Consider the following 18726-nt stretch of genomic DNA (forward strand, 5'->3'; position numbering starts at 1 on the left):
CGCGCCGCCGCCCCCCCCCCCCCCCCCCCCCCCCCCCCCCCCCCCCCCCCCCCCCGCGCGAAGCTCCCCAATGCGGCGCGGCCGAAGAAGGGCAAGTCATCGGCGAAGAAGAACAAGGCGGCGGACAGCTCCGACACCTCGAAGGCGAGAAGGAAGAAGCTTGCAGGGCGTGGGACGGGCGCGGCGGCTACCGAAGCGACGGCGAGCTCACTCGTTAAGCCGGCGACCGACGCGCACAACATGTTCGACGAAATGCCCCCAAGGTAAAAAAATCAACGTTTTTTTTCTTGTTATTTTTTGAATGCATTCATATAGATAGCTTATTCGCATTGTTCAAAAAACTTTGTAGTCTCAACGATGATGCATACATGTCAACTATGGGTGTTGGCACCAACAATTCGCATGTCTCAAACCAATGACATGCATTTTGAAGACCATGAGTTCGAGGTGGACGAGGAGGGTGAGGGCATTGTCGACGCGCCGAAAGGAAGAGCGGGCAATTACACCAACGCCGATGACATCTTACTATGCAATACTTGGTTGCAAGTGTCGAGGGATCCATCCGTTGGAGGTGAACAAAGTAGAGATGCTTATTGGGGGCGGATGAAAGAACACTATGATGTTAACAACGTGAGTGGAATTGACCGCTCCGAGAGATCACTTCGGTCCTGGTGGTCGACAATCAACTCAAATTGTCAAAAATGGGCGGCTTGTCAAAAGGCGGTTGACAAATTGAACCCAAGTGGCACAAATGAGGACGATAGAGTAAGTGGCATTTCCATACATGTTCATCATACTTGTTGTTGGTGTTCGAAGTGCTAACTTGCTTTGTTTTCATGTAGTACCACATTGCACAGAACTTGTTCAAAGAAGAGGAGAGGAAAACCAAGAAGGGGAAGATCAAGAAAGGAAGGGTCTTTACCTTGCCTCATTGCTATAATGTGTTGAAGGATGATGAGAAATGGAAGAAGCGTGAAGATTTGGATTATTTGAATTTGAGCAACAAACGCAAGCGAACAATTGAGTTGAATGATGATGAGGAGGAGGAGGAGGATGCATCAAGTGACGGCAAGAGAAGCCCCACACCCAACTCGGTTTCATACTCGAAGCCAAAACGACCGGATGGGTGCAAGAAAGACGCAAAAGAAAAGAAGAAGAGGAAAGGAGATGATGAGCTCAAAAATGCTATGGAAGCTATTGTGAAGGCAAGAAAAGAAGCCAACGAGGTGAGGAAAATGGCAAGGAACCAAGATGCCGCGGCCGAGGAGAGGAGGTTGGCGGCCGAGGAGAGGAGGGTGGCGGCCGAGGAGAGGAAGGTGGCTTTGGAGGAGAGGAAGGTGAGCAATGAGGAGCGAACTAGATTGTTGGAATGGGAGAAGCACTTGTTCTTCTTGGACACATCTATCATCAATGAGGTGCAAAAGGAGTATGTCAATCTTGCCCGTGAAGAAGTCTTGATCCAAAAAAGAGCCATGATTCGCGCAATGGGTGGCGGTGGCCTCGGCGCAATGGGTGGCGGTGGCCTCGGCGCCATGGGTGGCTTCGGAGGTTCCGTGGGCGGTTTAGGTGACATGGGAGGCATGGGTGGCTTTGGAGCACCCCCCGACGCTATGGCCTCCATGGGAGGCATGAGTTTTGCTTCTCTCATGGGAGGCATGGGTGCACCTCCGGCCGCCATGGGCGGAATGTCTTTCGATGTGCCTCCTCACACACATTCCCATGAATGTGCCATTGAAAATCTTGCTAACACCGTCGGAGCTTCACGTGATGCAGTGTGCGATGAGGAGAGGGAGGAAGAATCATCTTCGGAGGAGGCAGAATGGTCTTCCGAAGATGAGGACGAAGACGAGGAGGAGGATTGATGTGTCTTTCGTTTGTGTCTTGAACTTGGTTTGCATTTTAAACTTGGTTGGATAAACTTGTGGGCATGATTTTGAACTTGTGGGCATGAACTTTTATTTATCAACTTGTTTGTGTGAAAATTTATATGTCATGTTCATTGCATTTTGAATGTTTTCAAATCCATTTTGTGTCCAAAATGTCATATATGCAATGCCCTGGCGAGTCGCGCGCGCTGCTGGAGCGGCGCGCGTGCTGCATTTTAGCGCGGCTGTTGGAGCCAGCGCTAGCGGCCGCGTAAAACCAGGCGAACGGCGCGTGGCAAACTAGTTTTTAGCGCGCGGCGCGTAGCGCGGCTGTTGGAGATACTCTAAGGCCGGGCAGCACCTAAAAAGAGCGGGGAGGGGTTTGCCAGGACTGTGGATGTGACGGGTCGTTGGCATACCGCGTAGCCAGCAAGCTGAGCTCACGCAGCGAAGGAGGAGACGGCTGGATCATATCCTGATGCAGTTCTTGGAGAGAGCACAGGGAGAGGGGGGGTCCATCCGTTGCGCCACTCCGTCAACGGCCGACACACCCGCGTGTGCTCGGCCGATCGAGCAGCATGGCCATCGACGAGGGCGGAGCAAGGGAGGTAGGGGGTGGCCGGGGAGAGTCATCGCCGTGGATGGGATGGGTAGGGGCGGCGACGACGAGGTGTTCGTAGGTGGTGGGGGGGTGGGGGTGAATCCTTCGTCACAAGTAATGGAAAACTAGGAGTGAGATGATACCCCTGAAATTTTAGTGAGATATATTGTTGTAATTAGATTAACTAATATGTGAATTGAATGAAAATACACACAATTGAATTGATTGTATTTATTGTTTTGTAGGTGTAGAATATACAGGATTCCAATTCGACTCTCGGGAGCATATGCTCTGCCTGCCTAAAAAAAATGAAAATTATATGTGTTTACTGTCACACATAAATGCTACCCACTTATTTTTAGTGGAAAAGTTTAAGCATTTTGACCAATGTGAAAAACAAATCAGATGTCAAAATTTACTCTTAATTTTATTTTTCATCGACGAAGCACTGCTATCCCATCCCATTTCCCATGAAAATTGTCCATCATGCCTGTTAGACTAACATGAACATCCAAAAAAAATCAGAATTTTTTTAAAAAAATTACTAGTTGTTTTGTATTTACTATTCATCAAGGAGCATATGCTCCGAGAGCCAAAACGGCCACCTTAATGGCCTTTTTTTATACATGGTGACATGATGATGTGGCATAGTTGCATGCTAAAAGAAATGAACTTGAACTATCAGCATCAGTCGAATGCATTCATAATATGTAATTCACTTTGGTTTTGTGAAGCATCTAGATGCTTTCGATTTGTTTTGTGAAGCTTTCGACCAGTTTTTTATTTGTTTTTATTGGGTTTTTTCTTGATTTTTATTTATTTATTCTTTTCTTTTTAAAAAATCGGGATACTTTTCAAATCGATCAAATTTTTTTATTTCAATTTTGAAATTGCAAACTTTTTTCAAACTTTGTGAAATACTTCTGAATTCACAATTTTTTAATACATGTTTTTCTTCAAATTTATGAACATTCTAAATTTAGAATTCGTGTACCTTTTCCAAATTTGGGAATTTTAGTATTTTGCTAATCTTTTTTCAGATTTGTGAATTGTTTTTGAATTGACAAACATTTTTGGAGATTGTGAACTTTTCAGGTTCATGAACCTTTTTTCAAATTTTATGATTTTTTTTAAATTCCGTGAATATTTTCAAATTCATGATATTTTTCCAAAATAGAAAATATTGGTTCTTTACTTCGATAGAAGACGAGCCCTGCAAAAAAATAGGAGCAGAAAAAACTGGCTTTTTCTTTAGGGTTTAGCCAAATTTTATTTATCAAACGCCACAGAGAGTAGGATATAGTTCGGATCATGAGTTTGGCCAAACCAAACGTGGCACCCCTGACCAAGATTAAGTACAAATTTGGCTAAACTATGTGCTTCATGGTTGACAGCACGACTTTCGTAGATAAAAGAACAAGTAAAAGTTGACGCTTGAAGTTTTATCTCATTGATGATAGCTCCGTAGTCTCCTCTGGCCCCCATGTTGATGTCACCAACAGCTTGTTTGGAATCAGATGAGATGACAAACTGATGCAAATTCAGATCCAATGCGAGTGCAAGGGCCTCCCTGCATGTGATAACCTCCAAAGTAGCTGGGTCGAGGAGTCCATTGATCAACAAGGCCGAGCTCCCCAGCTAATTACCTTCTCTATCCCGACAGACTGCTGCTGCTACCCTTCTTCTCACACCCTTGAACCCCGGCATCAACATGGATTTTGCAATAGCCAAGTGGTGGAGCTTTGGACCGCCTTAATGTTGCACCGCGCGGAGCTGGCATATAGCGGACCTCTCTCCCTCCATCTTCCCTCAACATCTCCAAATCATGTATGAATCGAATAACAAAGGAATGTATAGTGTGGGGACTTTGGAAGATTCCCTCGTGGATGGCCTTACGCCTGGCCGCCCAGATTGCCCATAAAGTTACCGAAAGCTTGACGAACAGCTCATGAGATAATGAGTTCATGTGTGTAAATAGCCATTGTTTCACATTGGGTTCTGAGGTAGCCGCAATTTTCTGTCCTAGCTCTTCATCCACTAGTGCCCAAGTACACCTTGACATGGCACAATCCACTAAAGAGTGCTTCCATGAGTCGGGCGCGCCACAGATACCGCAAGAGCTTGAATCCGTCATGTGCCTGTGTGCGTGAATATTATTGGTAGGTATCGATTGCTGTGATAAACGTCATAGAAACATTCTTACTTTTCCCGGAACAACTGTTTTCCAAAGAATTTTCTACTCCTTCTCCTCCTTAGCCGAGTTAGATGGACCGGCAGTCCCCTCAAGCCACGCCTCCCTTCTTTGCCGTATTGCTACCAGCATATTATATGTTGATCGAACAGTGAAGTTTCCTTTCTTCTCGAGTGTGGCAGACCGAACGATCAGTTATTAGTTCTTACTGGGCCGGCCCATGCAACAGTCTGTTAGTGTTGTTGCTCAAAGTGCTGCCTGAAGCGCTGTAGAGGGGGTGCGGCTCTGTGCCGCCTATTGTTAGGTGCATGGCTGCCACGTCTACAAGGTGCCTGTGGTAGGCCAACTCAGTAGGAATTGGCTTGTCTGGCTGATGTCATGCTGACATCACTAGAATTTCATTTTTTTTACTTTTATTTGCATTCTAAATAAAATGAATACATTTCAAAACTTCAATTTACTTCAGAAATTTTAAAATACAAACTTAATTTTGTTAACATAGTATAATAAAAATAAGTTGATAATTTGATTAAAAAATGGTTCTGACAAAAAAATCCAATGTTTCAAAAAAATGTATGCGGTCGTTTTTTAAAATATGTATACATTTTTAAAAAGCTTTAATAATGTCAAAAAAATGGGTCGTGCCAAAGTGTAAGTCACATTGGATAGAAATGTTCCTGTATCTGAAAAACTAGTTGTGATATTTCATAAAAAATGATCAGTTAGGCTAAACCAATGCTTAGTTCCGTTAGAAAATTGTATCGTGACATTTTCAGAAATATTCACGTGTTTCCAAAATATACCTGTCAAATTTTCAAAAATGTCTATGCAATGTATTAAAATTTCCATGCAGTTTAATAAAAAATTCATTGTCATTTAAAAAATTGTACAATGTGTATATGGAAATATGTCGTCACGTATTCAAAAAATTCTTCAAAACATGTATTTTTTTGAAATGTATTTTAAAAATGTCCAACGTGTATAAAAAAAAATTCATGTGGGCTCCAAAAATGTATATTTTGTACTGAGAAAAGGTAGACATGTTTTCAATAGAAAGAAAACCGATTTAAAGCTGACTTAGAAACAAAAAGATAGCGAAGAAAACCAGAAAAAAACCAAAGAAAGAAAAGTGAAGAAAGAAAAAAATTGATGAGAAAAATAGAGAAATAAAAGTAAAAAATGGAAAAACCGAAGCAATGAAACACCACAGATAGAGAAAATAAAAGAAAATACAACAGGAAAAAACCGAAGATAAACGGTCGACCAAACCTAGCAACCACATCACTAAACAATTTTCTACCAAAATGGGCCTGCCGCTAGTGGTTGGCCGTCGGCGATTTCCTATTAGAAACACATAGGTGTCGCGCTGTAGAAGTGCTCTCGACGCAGCAACCCGCTGCCCTCAAGGCCAGCCAGTAATGGGCCGCACCACTACATATTTTTGTTCTTTTCTTTTCTCCTGTGTAAAACTCTTCCTTTTTTTTTACTTTTTTTGCTTTCCTACTTTAATTATGTTTATATTTCCACATCACTAAAAAATGTTTGCTAAAAAATTCACCATGTATTATAATGGAAAAATTACTTTGCTTAGTTTTTTTTAAATGGTTCATCGCATATTATAGTATTGTTCGGAGAATGTAATTTGTTTGTGTTCTCATGGTTTTAGAAACTGTTCATACATTTCAAAAAAGAATATGTTCTATAATATTCGGTTGCGCAATGTCAAAAAAAATGTGGACGACATTTTTCTAGCCGCTCTATCATGTGTGACCACTGGCGGAGCTACATGCAACCCTGCAGGTGCCATTGCCCCCCCCCCCCCAGGTTTGGTAAATTTTGTGAAGAAATTTGTTATATGAAGGTGTAGATTGGAAAAATACAGCTTTTGCCCCCTTAGAATTGGACATTTTCTCTCTTGCCCCCCCAACCAATCTTGTGTAGCTCCGCCACTGTGTGTGACCCTATGTTTCTCCCACTTCTGTTCCTCGTCATCCTACTTCTCTTCGGCTCAACCCTGTGGCCCTATGTTGGCTCAACCCAAAGCTCCCAGTGTCACGAAGACCACCCCGAGGTCATTCCTAGCCGGCCATACAACCACCTTGGTCTCGATGAGCAGCCTGTCGGAATTATCCTCCTTGAGCACACGGTGTTCGAAGAAAAGCCTGTAAGGTAAAATAATTCATTTTCTCATTTGTTTTTTGTTGCGATATGGGAGTAGATTGTTATGGGAAGTATTGTGTTTTAGATGAGTTCGTTTGAATCCTCTCCGTGTATCCTTCTCTGAAGAGGAATATGAGATGGACGAAGATGAGGACATTGCCTTGATCATTGCGATGCACATGCATTAGAACAAGCGACCGAAGCATGATGGTTTCGTTGTCGGCTGTGAGGTGATTTGTAGGTTGAGGCAAGATGGACACAATAGACAGATGCTCAACTATTTTGGTGCAAATCCGGTGTACCTAGAGTGATACTTTCGACGCCGTTTTAGGACGGCTCCGGATTTGTTTCATCACATGCCAACATGTTCTAATAGTTGAAGGCCAATTTTTTGGCACCAGTTTTACATCTACGGCGGAAAATTTTCTAGCGCCCCCCAAAACCTTCTCTCTCCTTCCTTAAAACTCTTTCTGAGCACCAACTTTTACATCATGTGTTGGAGATGCTCTAAAAACTATATCTCCATTGTGCAAAAGGGGGTAGAGGCCGGTTGAAAAATAAATAGATTTTGTGTTCATCATCCCAATGATTACAAACCATTGAGATAATAAAAGTCAACACATCTAGTCTTAGTAGTCTACCATCCCATTTCACAGTTTACAAATCATAGGAGGTACATGAAGAACTGACCCCATCTGTATGCTTGCTAATTAGGCAGTGTGATGGCTGGTGCCGATGAATTTTCTTCTGGTGGGGAAGACGCTGAACAGCACGCTGGCGAAGGCGGTGATTCCGAGAGGCAGGTTCCTGAACAGCTGCTGGGCCTCCTCCCCCGCGTTCGGGAAGAAGCAGTTCTGAATCCCCACGTCGGTCAACGCCATTGCCAAGAACACAAGCACCACGAGGACGGCATGAACAAGGTCCTGGCCCCTCAGGCGGCGCTTCCTCAGCTCCGGCAAGATGTCGAAGAACTCCACGTCCTCCTCCCCCTTGGACAGGTTGAGCACGTTGAGGCGGCCGCAGATGGCCACCCCGTAGTACAGCTTGCCGTTGTGGACCAGGGAATCCGTCAGGACGAAGAAGAAGCAGGAGAGGGAGAGCACCACGAGCAGCACCATGGTGATGTACCAGTTGCTGCTGTAGCACTTTCCCCCGTTGCTGAAGGATGATGCCAGCATCTGGTATATCATCACCGTCCCCGACGGCAGCAGCTGCGTTAGGTTCGCCGTCGCCGCCAGAATCGGCCTGTCCACCCCGGCCGCCACCGCGGGCTTGATGAGCGGCGTGTGCCCCGCCTCGATGTCGTCCACGCCACCGCTGAGTGCTGCCATTCGCTCGGCTCACTTGTAATTTCTGATGCGTACGTGTGTGTGTATGTTTACTAGCCCGGTAGCTCTTGCTGGTGGTGCATTGCTCGCACATTCGCTCTACTACTTGTATAGCTAGCCGTCTGGTGAAGCCACATGACATTGGTACTACCTCCGTCTAGGTGAATAAGTCATCCGCGTAGTTCTAGGTCATCGAGACGGAGGTAGTAGTAATAGTTATTGTCTTATTGCATGCGATTGATTGTTAATTAGTGCTACTTGTACATCGGTTGCGTCGTCAAATTAACTGATGATGCTTCTTCACCTTTGACTTTGGAGAAATTAGGCATATGGATCTGTTCGACTTTCAAGAAATATTAACATGTCCTTCTGATATGAAAAAGAACATGAATATCCAATATCAATCGGTACACACATTGCATAGGATGTACGCATAAGCATCAATGATGATATGCGAACTGGCACTTTATGACTGTGTTGAAAAACTGGATAACTATCCATTTGGATTTCCTAATAGCAAGCTAAGCCGTATTTAGCATTTCAGCATAAATAAGCAGACAATCAAGCAACAAATATAACATACTTGACAATTGACATATAACAACTACGGTCCAACCAAAGAAATATAACAATGACATGGTGTAGTTCATAACACATAACAAGGACATGGTGTACTGCAGTTCATACTTCATAACAACAACTAGCACATAACAAGGACATGGTGTTGTTCATTACATAACTAACACATAGCATCAACTAGCTATAGTACATAACAGCCACACATAGCAACAAGTCACAATCCAGGACATGGTCCAGTTCACTACATAACAAAGCAAAGGTTAGCATCCTGCCAAAGCAACATAATAACTAGCAATTCATAACTTCATTACGTAACTAACAAGCAAAGCTTGTCATCTACGAGGACAATGTTTTGCGTGTGTACCTCCGTGCAATCTCATTCTATATGTATATATGTGCAAGCACATTGACCATTCATGGCTTCATAAATATAATAAGAGTGTAAGCACCCCTAGGATAAGATGAGGGAGGACGCCTCACCTTCAGTGGCGGAGCTTAGTGGAGATCAAGCTGGGCCATCGCCCCCCTACCCAAGAGATTTGTTCATATTATCATAAGTAATTGCCCATAGATTCATAGAAATCTAGCCTAAACCTGATGTTAGTGAAGGAAATATGCCCTAGAGGCAATAATAAAGTTATTATTTATTTCCTTATATCATGATAAAAGTTTATTATTCATGCTAGAATTGTATTAACTGGAAACATAATACACGATGTGAATACATAGACAAACAGAGTGTCACTAGTAAGCCTCTACTTGACTAGCTCGTTAATCAAAGATGGTCATGTTTCCTAACCATGGACAAAGAGTTGTTATTTGATTAACGGGATCACATCATTAGTTGAATGATCTGATTGACATGACCCATTCCATTAGCTTAGCACCCGATCGTTTAGTATGTTGCTATTGCTTTCTTCATGACTTATACATGTTCCTATGACTATGAGATTATGCAACTCCCGTTTGCCAGAGGAACACTTTGTGTGCTACCAAACGTCACAACGTAACTGGGTGATTATAAAGGAGCTCTACAGGTGTCTCCAAAGGTACATGTTGGGTTGGCGTATTTCGAGATTAGGATTTGTCACTCCGATTGTCGGAGAGGTATCTCTGGGCCCTCTCGGTAATGCACATCACTTAAGCCTTGCAAGCATTGCAACTAATGAGTTAGTTGCGGGATGATGTATTACAGAACGAGTAAAGAGACTTGCCGGTGACGAGATTGAACTAGGTATGGGATACCGACGATCGAATCTCGGGCAAGTAACATACCGATGACAAAGGGAACAACGTATGTTGTTATGCGGTCTGACCGATAAAAGATCTTCGTAGAATATGTAGGAGCCAATATGAGCATCCAGGTTCCGCTATTGGTTATTGACCGGAGACGTGTCTCGGTCATGTTTACATTGTTCTCGAACCCGTAGGGTCCGCACGCTTAAGGTTACGATGACAGTTATATTATGAGTTTATGCATTTTGATGTACCGAAGGTTGTTCGGAGTTCCGGATGTGATCACGGACATGACGAGGAGTCTCGAAATGGTCGAGACATAAAGATTGATATATTGGAAGCCTATGTTTGGATATCGGAAGTGTTCCGGGTGAAATCAGGATTTTACCGGAGTACTGGGAGGTTACCGGAACCCCCCGGGAGGTATATGGGCCTTAGTGGAAGAGAGGAGAGGTGGCCTAAGATGGGCCGCGCCCCCCCCCCCCCCGTTGGTCCGAATTGGACAAGGAGAGGGGGCCGGCCCCCCTTCCTCCTCTCTCTCCTCTTTCCCCCCCTCCACGAATCCTATTCCAACTAGGAAAGGGGGGAGTCCTACTCCCAGAGGGAGTAGGACTCCTCCTGGCGCGCCTCTCCTGGCCGGCCGGCCCCCCTCCCTTGAACCTTTATATACGGAAGCAGGGGCACCCCCTAGAGACAAGTTGATCCACGTGATCATATTCTTAGCCGTGTGTGGTGCCCCCTTCCACCATAGTCCTCGATAATATTGTAGCGGTGCTTAGGCGAAGCCCTGCGACAGTAGTACATCAAGATCGTCACCACGCCGTCGTGCTGACGGAACTCTTCCCCGACACTTTGCTGGATCGGAGTCCGGGGATCGTCATCGAGCTGAATGTGTGCTAGAACTCGGAGGTGCCGTAGTTTCGGTGCTTGATCGGTCGGGCCGTGAAGACGTACGACTACATCAACCAAGTTAACGCTTCCGTTGTCGATCTACAAAGGTACGTAGATCACACTCTCCCCTTCTTGTTGCTATGCATCACCATAATCTTGCGTGTGTGTAGGAAATTTTTTGAAATTACTACGAAACCCAACAAATAGTTGCCCCCCCCCCCAGCCCATTTGCCCCTCCTAAGATGTGTCCCAAGCTCCGCCACTGCTCACCTTTGTTCGAACAATAGCCGTTCCAGGCCATGTATCGGCTTGAGATATCAGCCAGTCCTGGATCAACTGGCATCATTAATTGTTAACAAGATTTTCGTAGACTAGACTTGGGGTTGGATTGAGGTCCTTCTAATTAATTAACGGAAGCTTGCAGGTCTGAACATTGACATATGTTAAGTGAGATCAACTTGGCTGTACTTATTAGCTACCTACGAGTGAGGTCATAATGAAGAAACTCATAACTAATATAAACCTAAGCCCTTTTTTTCCTTGGTCGCTGCTTTTCAAACTGGTTGCGCGGCCGAGCAAGATTGCCCTCGCCCCCCTTCAGCATTAAACGCAACCTCCTCCGCGCAAGGATTCTCCGCTCGGGCTTACTCTCTCCGTTTTAAACTACTTGTCGCAGGTATGGATGTATTTAGATGTATTTTAGTTCTAGATACATCCATTTCTGCGACGAGTAATTTAAAACGGAGGGAGTAGATTGAAACCACGCTGCTCATGAACTGCCGTTGACGGCTGGACCTTGGCGATACGCATCGGATGATGGAAAGTTAAACGATCCTGTTTGGCGCCATAAGCGCCCCTTAGACTAGTTGGCGCTCGCAGAGGACTTGTAACAGGCAGGCCCAGTACCTTCCTTTGAAACACGGGAACGTCAAAATGAATAAAAAGGTGAATATGATATTGCTGGCGCTAATTTCGGACAACCATGGTTCGAACCACGTAGAGGCAGATGCATAGGCCTAGGCAGTAACCACTATGACGTGCTGATTTGGTTGTCCAGTATATCGAAACATTACTATTTGACCATTTGTTTTAGTTAACATATTTACCCTTCCTTTTAGTGAGTAACATATACTATTGTATATCCAACGTAATTAGTATGAAAAATCACGAAATTTGGAGTAAGCTAGCGAATTTGGAAAAAAAATCACGGGCTAAAAAATCTTGCATTTGAAAAAAATCATCGATTTTGAAGAAAAGTTCACAAAATTGAAATAGTTCATCGACTTGGAAGAAAACTTCACAAAATCGAAATAATTCATCGATTTTGAAAAAAAAGTTCATACATTTTGAAGAAAAGTTCATAAATTTGAAAAAAAAGTTCAGATTTTGAATACAGGTCATTGATTTTGGGAAAAAATTCATCGATTTTGAAGAACATTCATCAAATTTTAAAAAAAGGTTCATCAAGTTTGGAAAAAGTTCACAAAAATTGAAAAAAATTCATCAATTTTGAAAATAAGTTCATCGGTTTTGAAAGAGAATTTCACGAATTTGAAAAAAGTTTATCAATTTTGACAAAAAGTCACAAAATTCAAAAAAGTTCATCAATTTTAAAATATATTCTTCGAATTTCAAAAATAATGTCATTGATTTGAAAAAAAAATCACGTACTTCCAAGCAATTCAACAAACCTGGTCGTGCAAAAGGGAAAAACGGAATGAAAAGGAAAAAAAGAAAAAGAGAGAATAAAAGAGAGGAAAGGTTGCACCTTATCGAACCTGCTAGGTGGCGGGACTCATTCTTTTTTTTTGCATTTTAAAATCATAGAATAAAACCTTAGACGTCCCTGCATGGGCTTGGCCAGCATGGGGCGCTGCAGGCGCCACTTTGCGAAATGCATACAAATGGGTGCCTGCAACGCTAAATAGGAAACCCCCCGGTCATGTCCCTTTATCCTCGGCTACTTCGTGCAGGCGTGTTAAAGATGGGCCTTTTGATTTGGTTGGGTTTCACGTGGTCGGGGAGCGGCGGGGGGGGGGGGTGGATTTTACCAAAATATCATTCTTTTGTAGACCTACTAATTGTTACCGAGTAAAACAAATTCGTTGGGGCGGGGGCAACCCCCCCCCCCCCTTCGTCACTTCAAGAACCATTGGGGCATTGCCGGCGATCCTCTATGCTTCATCACCTGTGTAGCCGTCTACCTCTATCAGAACAAAAGTGTAAGAATGCCTTGATTTTCCCCTTTCATTTGTTGATGCCAGCGATCCTCCTCTGACGCTTCATCACCCGCGTGGCCGTCTACCTCTACCAGAACAGAATTGTAAGAATGCATTGATTTTCCCCCTTTCATTTGTTTATGCAACTCCTATTCCTTCTCTGTTTCCTCTGTTTTCCCGCTGTTGAGACGGCCGGCAACAGAAGCATTGATCATGGCCTCGCCATCGGAGTTCGCGTTGTGGGGGCGTGTTCATTGTCGGCTGCATTATTTGGTGCTGCCGCCGCCACTAGGCCAAGGCCAACATCGTCGTCGAGCCCGAAAACCCAACTCCGGTCGCCGCCCCGGCCGAAATCATCATCATCATTATGCTATTCATAGTGACAACTTCTTCATGTACTACCAATGTGGTCCTTATTACACGTATATATTGTGAGAAAATTATGTTATTCGTAGTGAGAACTTCTTCATGCACTATCAATCTGGTCCTTCAAAAAAACAATGTACTAGTTTTCTTCACGTCCAAAGAAAAAGAAAAGGAAAAAAGGAACGGGGCGTTGCGAGAATCGAACTCGCGACCTCTCGCACCCAAAGCGAGAATCATACCACTAGACCAAACGCCCAACTGGATGCTTAATACCGTTAATCCCTTTACTAATCCTTTGTAATACTACTCTCTTCTTATACAGCGAGGTAAGCAAAGTTGGATCGACCCATCCTTCCTTCCTTCCAGAACCTTCCCTCCCCCCTCCCTTTGAGATCCCCCATGCCGGCGGCGACGGCGACGGCGACGGCGATATCGCCCTCTCCGGGGGCCTCCGCCGCCAGACGCCAAACCAACCCCCTCCACCGCGCCGCCTCCTGCTTCAACCCGCCGCAGCCGAGGCGGCCGTTCCCCGGAGGCGCCGTCGCCGCCTCCGCCCCCGCCGGACGCCGCGTCGCCTGCTGCAAGGCCGCCGGCCCCTCCGCCGCCGACCACGGTACGTGAGACGCAAAATCACGCTTTGATTATCAAGTCCCAGCTAAGAATTCCTTGCGTGCCGCCTGCCGAATCATTTTCAGCATGGGATCTGTGCTACTGCTACCAGATAGGAATAGGAATAGCTTACTGCCGGATTGACCAGCTGCGCGCAAACTTGTGCTTGCTTGTGTTCATCTTGTTCCGCGACTTCTCGTGAGCAACGCTGGAATTTCACCCCTGTAATAAGCCTGAAACAAGCCATACATCTGTGCAGGTTGCTTCTTGTACTATATCTGTTCAGCCAGCAGTTAGCAACCACATCTCGCCTCTCAACAAAATAGCCAAATTAACGGGGCAAACTCGTGTGCGGTCAGCGATCGAGTTTCATGCCACCCTGTTCCTATAGATAGTCTGCACAAGGTCTTGGCTTTTTGGGTTAATACATTGCTGCTCTAGTACATTTTATTGGTACTGCATTTCACTGCATTTTGTATCGGAACAAGGTCTCAGTTCTGGAGCTATTGCAACTGGAGTACTAGTATGTTACAGATAAGAAGCTCACGTTTCTATCCTCTGCTTCTAGTGTCACGGTGAACTAGTAGTAAGTTTTTCACAGGGTAGTGTGCTGGTGAACTATGCGATGCGGCATGCTTACTCTTAATCCAATCCTAGTGCAACAGAAGGCTGTAGAAGGCATTACCTATTGCCCAGCTGGTGTTGGTTGAATTCTTCACTGCATCCCGATCCTATCTACACAAGGTCTCAGCTTTCGGGTCACATTGTTGCGCTGGTGCATTTTAGTGGTAGTGCACTTCACTGCATTTTCTGTAAGCAAGGCCTCAGTTTTGGAGTTGTATTGCAACTGCGGCAGTATGTCAGAGATGTAAAGCTCATGTTACTGTCCTCTGCTTGTAGTGTCACAGTAAACTAGCAAGTTTTCACACTATAATTAACTAGTAACTTCTGCTTCTCGTGTAAACATACTAATCCTAGTGCAACAGAAACCTGCGGCAGGCCTTAGCTATTGTCGCTTATCTTTGGTCGCTAGCTCCCAATCAATGGCATATGCATATCTAGAATACAGAATTCTTGATTTGCAGATGGTTAACTGCATCATGCACAAAATAGTGTACCTGCATGATTGCCTAGTTGGAGTGTTGTTTGAATTTTTCTTATATGAAACAAGAAACAAACAATCAGGTTCTCTATATTGATCTTGAGTGCCTGTTTGCACTTGCAGTGGGCGATGTGGAGGAGCAGACATGGGACGAGGTCGTCCTGGGGTGCGAGACAGTGGTGCTGGTCGCGTTCTGGGCGCCATGGTGCGGCCCCTGCCGCCTGATGCACCCCATCATCGCAGACCTGGCAAAGGCCTACGCTGGCAGGCTGAGGTGTCTGAGGGTGAACACAGATGAGAACCAGGAGGTGGCCTCGAGGTATGGCATCAGAAGCATCCCCACCATCCTCATCTTCAAGGACGGTGAGAGGAAGGAGACGATCATTGGCGCCATCGCAGACACTGCATTGGCCGCCACGGTCGACAGGTTCTTGTGAGCCTACAGTAGCATGCTGTAACATAGCACATGCTGATTCGAGTGAAAAGATTTTGCATTGAGCCTGGCATTCTAGCTCTGCTTCCATGATTTTTTTGTGAAATCAGACTGAGTTGCATGCAAACGGGAATAATTTGGCATCGCTTCTGATATGATGATCATCAAGCCTGCAAGGGGACGACCAGTTTTCATGGCTGACTACTGTTGGCTGGGCCATATGTATGTTGCTTTCTTGTATATCTGATGGTGACATTTTTCTCGACGATATCTAATGGTGACTGTATCTAGTGCTGCAAGTCAAATCATATATTCATATGTAATGGGCGATTCTAATTCTTTGCTCTTCAATGCCCAAGGGCCTCTTTGATTTAAAGTTTCCTTTTTGCATAAGAACTTTGAACTGCATCATATCAAATTTTCTACATAATTAATTCAACCATGGAGAATTAATTACTGTATCGTGCAATTTTTCTATTTTCGCGTTTTCATAATCTGCCAATCAAAACACCCCAAAGTTTTGTGGCTCCAATTGTAGCGATTTGATCTGCTACTTGCACAATTGTAGTGCTTACATGTGAGCTATACCTCTACTGCAGCGGTGCTAAGAGGGAGAGACAAAATGATTCCTCAGGGGAACAGTAGATGATGAGCACTACTGCAGAGGTGCTTATGTTGAGAATTTATAGAAAAAATGCAATATGAATGTTCCATATGCTTCTCAGATTTCCATATAGAAAGAAAACATTTTTGTGCCCGAGAGAAAAAATGATTCTCTAAAATAGGAAAATTATGAGCACTAAATTTGTTGTTTTCACAGAAGGCACTAAACATATCTGGGTTTTTTCACAAAATTTACATGTTCTCTTCCCGAATCCTGTGACATACGATTATTATTGTTTTGTTCCGGTGCACCTCTCAATTTCCTCGCTCCTTGGCTTTGACATATGTTCAGAATCACACAATTCATAAAAGTTTGGAGATATCCGGAGGAAGCTCACGAAAGTGCGCCGTGAGTTCGAGCAGGAGAAGGCTAATTCTCTGTATCGGGGGTCATCCAGGAAGGAAAAGGACCTTGCTAGACAGCTTAATGATCTCCTGCTTAAAGAGGAGATTATGACACGCTAAAGATCAAAGGGCAGATTGGCTACATGCCGGTGATCGTAACACCGTTTTTTTTTTCATTCAAAAGCTTCAAGGAGAAAGCATCAGAACAAGATTTTGGTGCTGGAAAATGCGGATGGGGTGATTCTTGACACAAAGGATGAAGCCCGAGCTGAAGTGCAATTTTTTTTACATAAACTTGTATACGACTCAGGAGGAGGTTGTGATTGATGAGGTGCTGCACCGCACCCCACCTGTGGTGACTAGCGTTATGAATGAGAAGCTGATCCGGCCTTTCTGTGAGGAGGAAGTCGAGCATGCATTTTATTTCAAAAAAAAAAGTCGATCATGCATTATTTGCAATGGCTCCATCGAAGGCACCAGGGACCCATGGCTTCAATGCGAGGTTTCACCAACACCATTGGTCTCTGATAGAGGAGGACGTCACACACGCGGTGTTACATTTTCTGAATGGTGGCCATATATGCCGGAGGCTATAAATAAAACGGTAATTGTGTTAATTCCCAAGGTTAAAAAATCCGACAAATATCACTCGGTACAGACCCATCTCTCTTTGTAATGTGATATATAAACTTTACACTAAAGTGTTGGCTAATAGGCTAAGGGAGATCCTTGATGAGATTGTTGCTGAAGAGCAAAGCGCTTTGTACCAGGTAAACTTATAACTGATAATGTCATCACTGCTTACGAGTGCATCCACGCCATGAAGAGAAAGAAGAGTAAGCAGGGCTAATGTGCTGTCAAACTTGACATGATGAAGGCGTATGCTCGCGTGGAATGGCCCTATCTTCAAGGAATCACGCTTCAGCTGGGTTTTTCTGAAGATTGGGTGTCTCTGGTTATGAAGTGTGTCAACTCGGTGACTTTTCAAGTTAAGATGAATGGGGAAGTTCTACCATCATTTCGCCCTTCTAGAGGTATAACGCAAGGTGACCCAATCTCCCCTTATCTCTTTCGGTTGTGCGGGCAAGGGTTAGCATGCCTTCTCAAGAATTATGATGGTGGATGGGTTGACAGATGCATTCGGCCAGGTTTGAAATCTCCATGGATTTCGCATCTCTTATTTGCAGATGATTGTCTAGTTTTTATGAAAGCAGATTCCAGAAGTGCACACCGACTAAATGATATTTTGCAAGCATATAGTTTGGGCTCTGGTCAGTGTGTTAATAAGGCCAAGAGTTCCGTGTTTTCAGCCCAAATTGTGGGGCATCTATGAGGGCAGGAGTCAGATCCAACTTGCAGATTCATAGAGAAGCTCTGACAGAGAAGTACCTGGGACCACCAACGGCGACAGGTAGGATTATAGAGCAGAATTTTATTCATTACCGTGAGCAGGCTAGATCCAGGGTGCAGGGATACTGTGAGAAATTGATGTCATGTGCGGCAAAATTGGTTCCCTTAAGGCAGTGATCCAAGCCTTGCTGGCATATTCTATGAGCTGTTTCAAGTTCACAAAAGGCTTATGACAGAAAGTAACAACAGTTATGTCAAAGTTTTGGTGGGATGGATCACTTGACAAGAGGGGAATGCACTGGCAGTCATGGGAGAAGATGTCGATATCAAAGGCGAAGGGCAGGCTTGGCTTCTGAGACCTACAGCTGTCCAATGTTGCCGTGCTTGCGAAACAGGCATGGCGCCTGATTGACAAGCCTGAGAGCTTGCGTGCTCGAGTCCTTAGGGGACATTACTATCCTGATGGAGATTTCTTGCAGGCAGGATGCCCTGCTAGCGCCTCCCTCCACTACGTGGAAGGCCATCATTTACAGGCAGAGAGGTGCTCAAGAAAGGCCTCATCCAAAGAGTTGGAGATGGTTTGACAACGGAAGTTTGGCATGATAACTGGATTCAAAATGCTACTTCCTTCAAACCAGTTTGTAACATGGGAGATGCTCCAGTCCATTTGGTAGTCAACTTGATGATGGAGTCGGGTGAGTGGGACGAGGAGAAGATTAGAAGGACTTCCATTTCTCCAGACGCCAATGCCATTCTGAACATGCCCCGATCGCGTGTGGCTACGCAGG

The 18726-nt window shown here is 44.6% G+C and overlaps 1 protein-coding gene and 1 non-coding gene across 2 annotated transcripts; one reads left to right on the forward strand and one right to left on the reverse strand.

Annotated features, from left to right (window-relative positions):
- Nucleotides 1-13620: 13620 nt before the first annotated feature.
- On the reverse strand, nucleotides 13621-13692 carry TRNAP-UGG. The gene has a single exon. It is a non-coding gene; the product is annotated as a tRNA-Pro (tRNA).
- Nucleotides 13693-13769: 77 nt separating this feature from the next.
- LOC125523882 (thioredoxin 1-like) lies at nucleotides 13770-15931 on the forward strand. Its single transcript, XM_048688943.1, has 2 exons — nucleotides 13770-14049; nucleotides 15271-15931. The coding sequence occupies exons 1-2, from the start codon at nucleotides 13836-13838 to the stop codon at nucleotides 15582-15584; spliced, it is 528 nt and encodes a 175-aa protein (XP_048544900.1). The 5' UTR covers nucleotides 13770-13835; the 3' UTR covers nucleotides 15585-15931.
- The last annotated feature ends 2795 nt before the right edge of the window (nucleotides 15932-18726 follow it).

This window comes from Triticum urartu, chromosome 7, assembly GCF_003073215.2.
Source record: "Triticum urartu cultivar G1812 chromosome 7, Tu2.1, whole genome shotgun sequence".
Classification (NCBI taxonomy): domain Eukaryota; kingdom Viridiplantae; phylum Streptophyta; class Magnoliopsida; order Poales; family Poaceae; genus Triticum; species Triticum urartu.

What these genes read in the sequence shown, in the direction of transcription:
- LOC125523882 (XM_048688943.1), top strand. Translation starts at nt 13,836, where the DNA reads ATGCCGGCGGCGACGGCGACGGCGACGGCGATATCGCCCTCTCCGGGG. An exon ending in CCCCTCCGCCGCCGACCACG is followed by an intron (nt 14,050 to 15,270) that starts GTACGTGAGACG and finishes TTGCACTTGCAG; the next exon opens with TGGGCGATGTGGAGGAGCAG.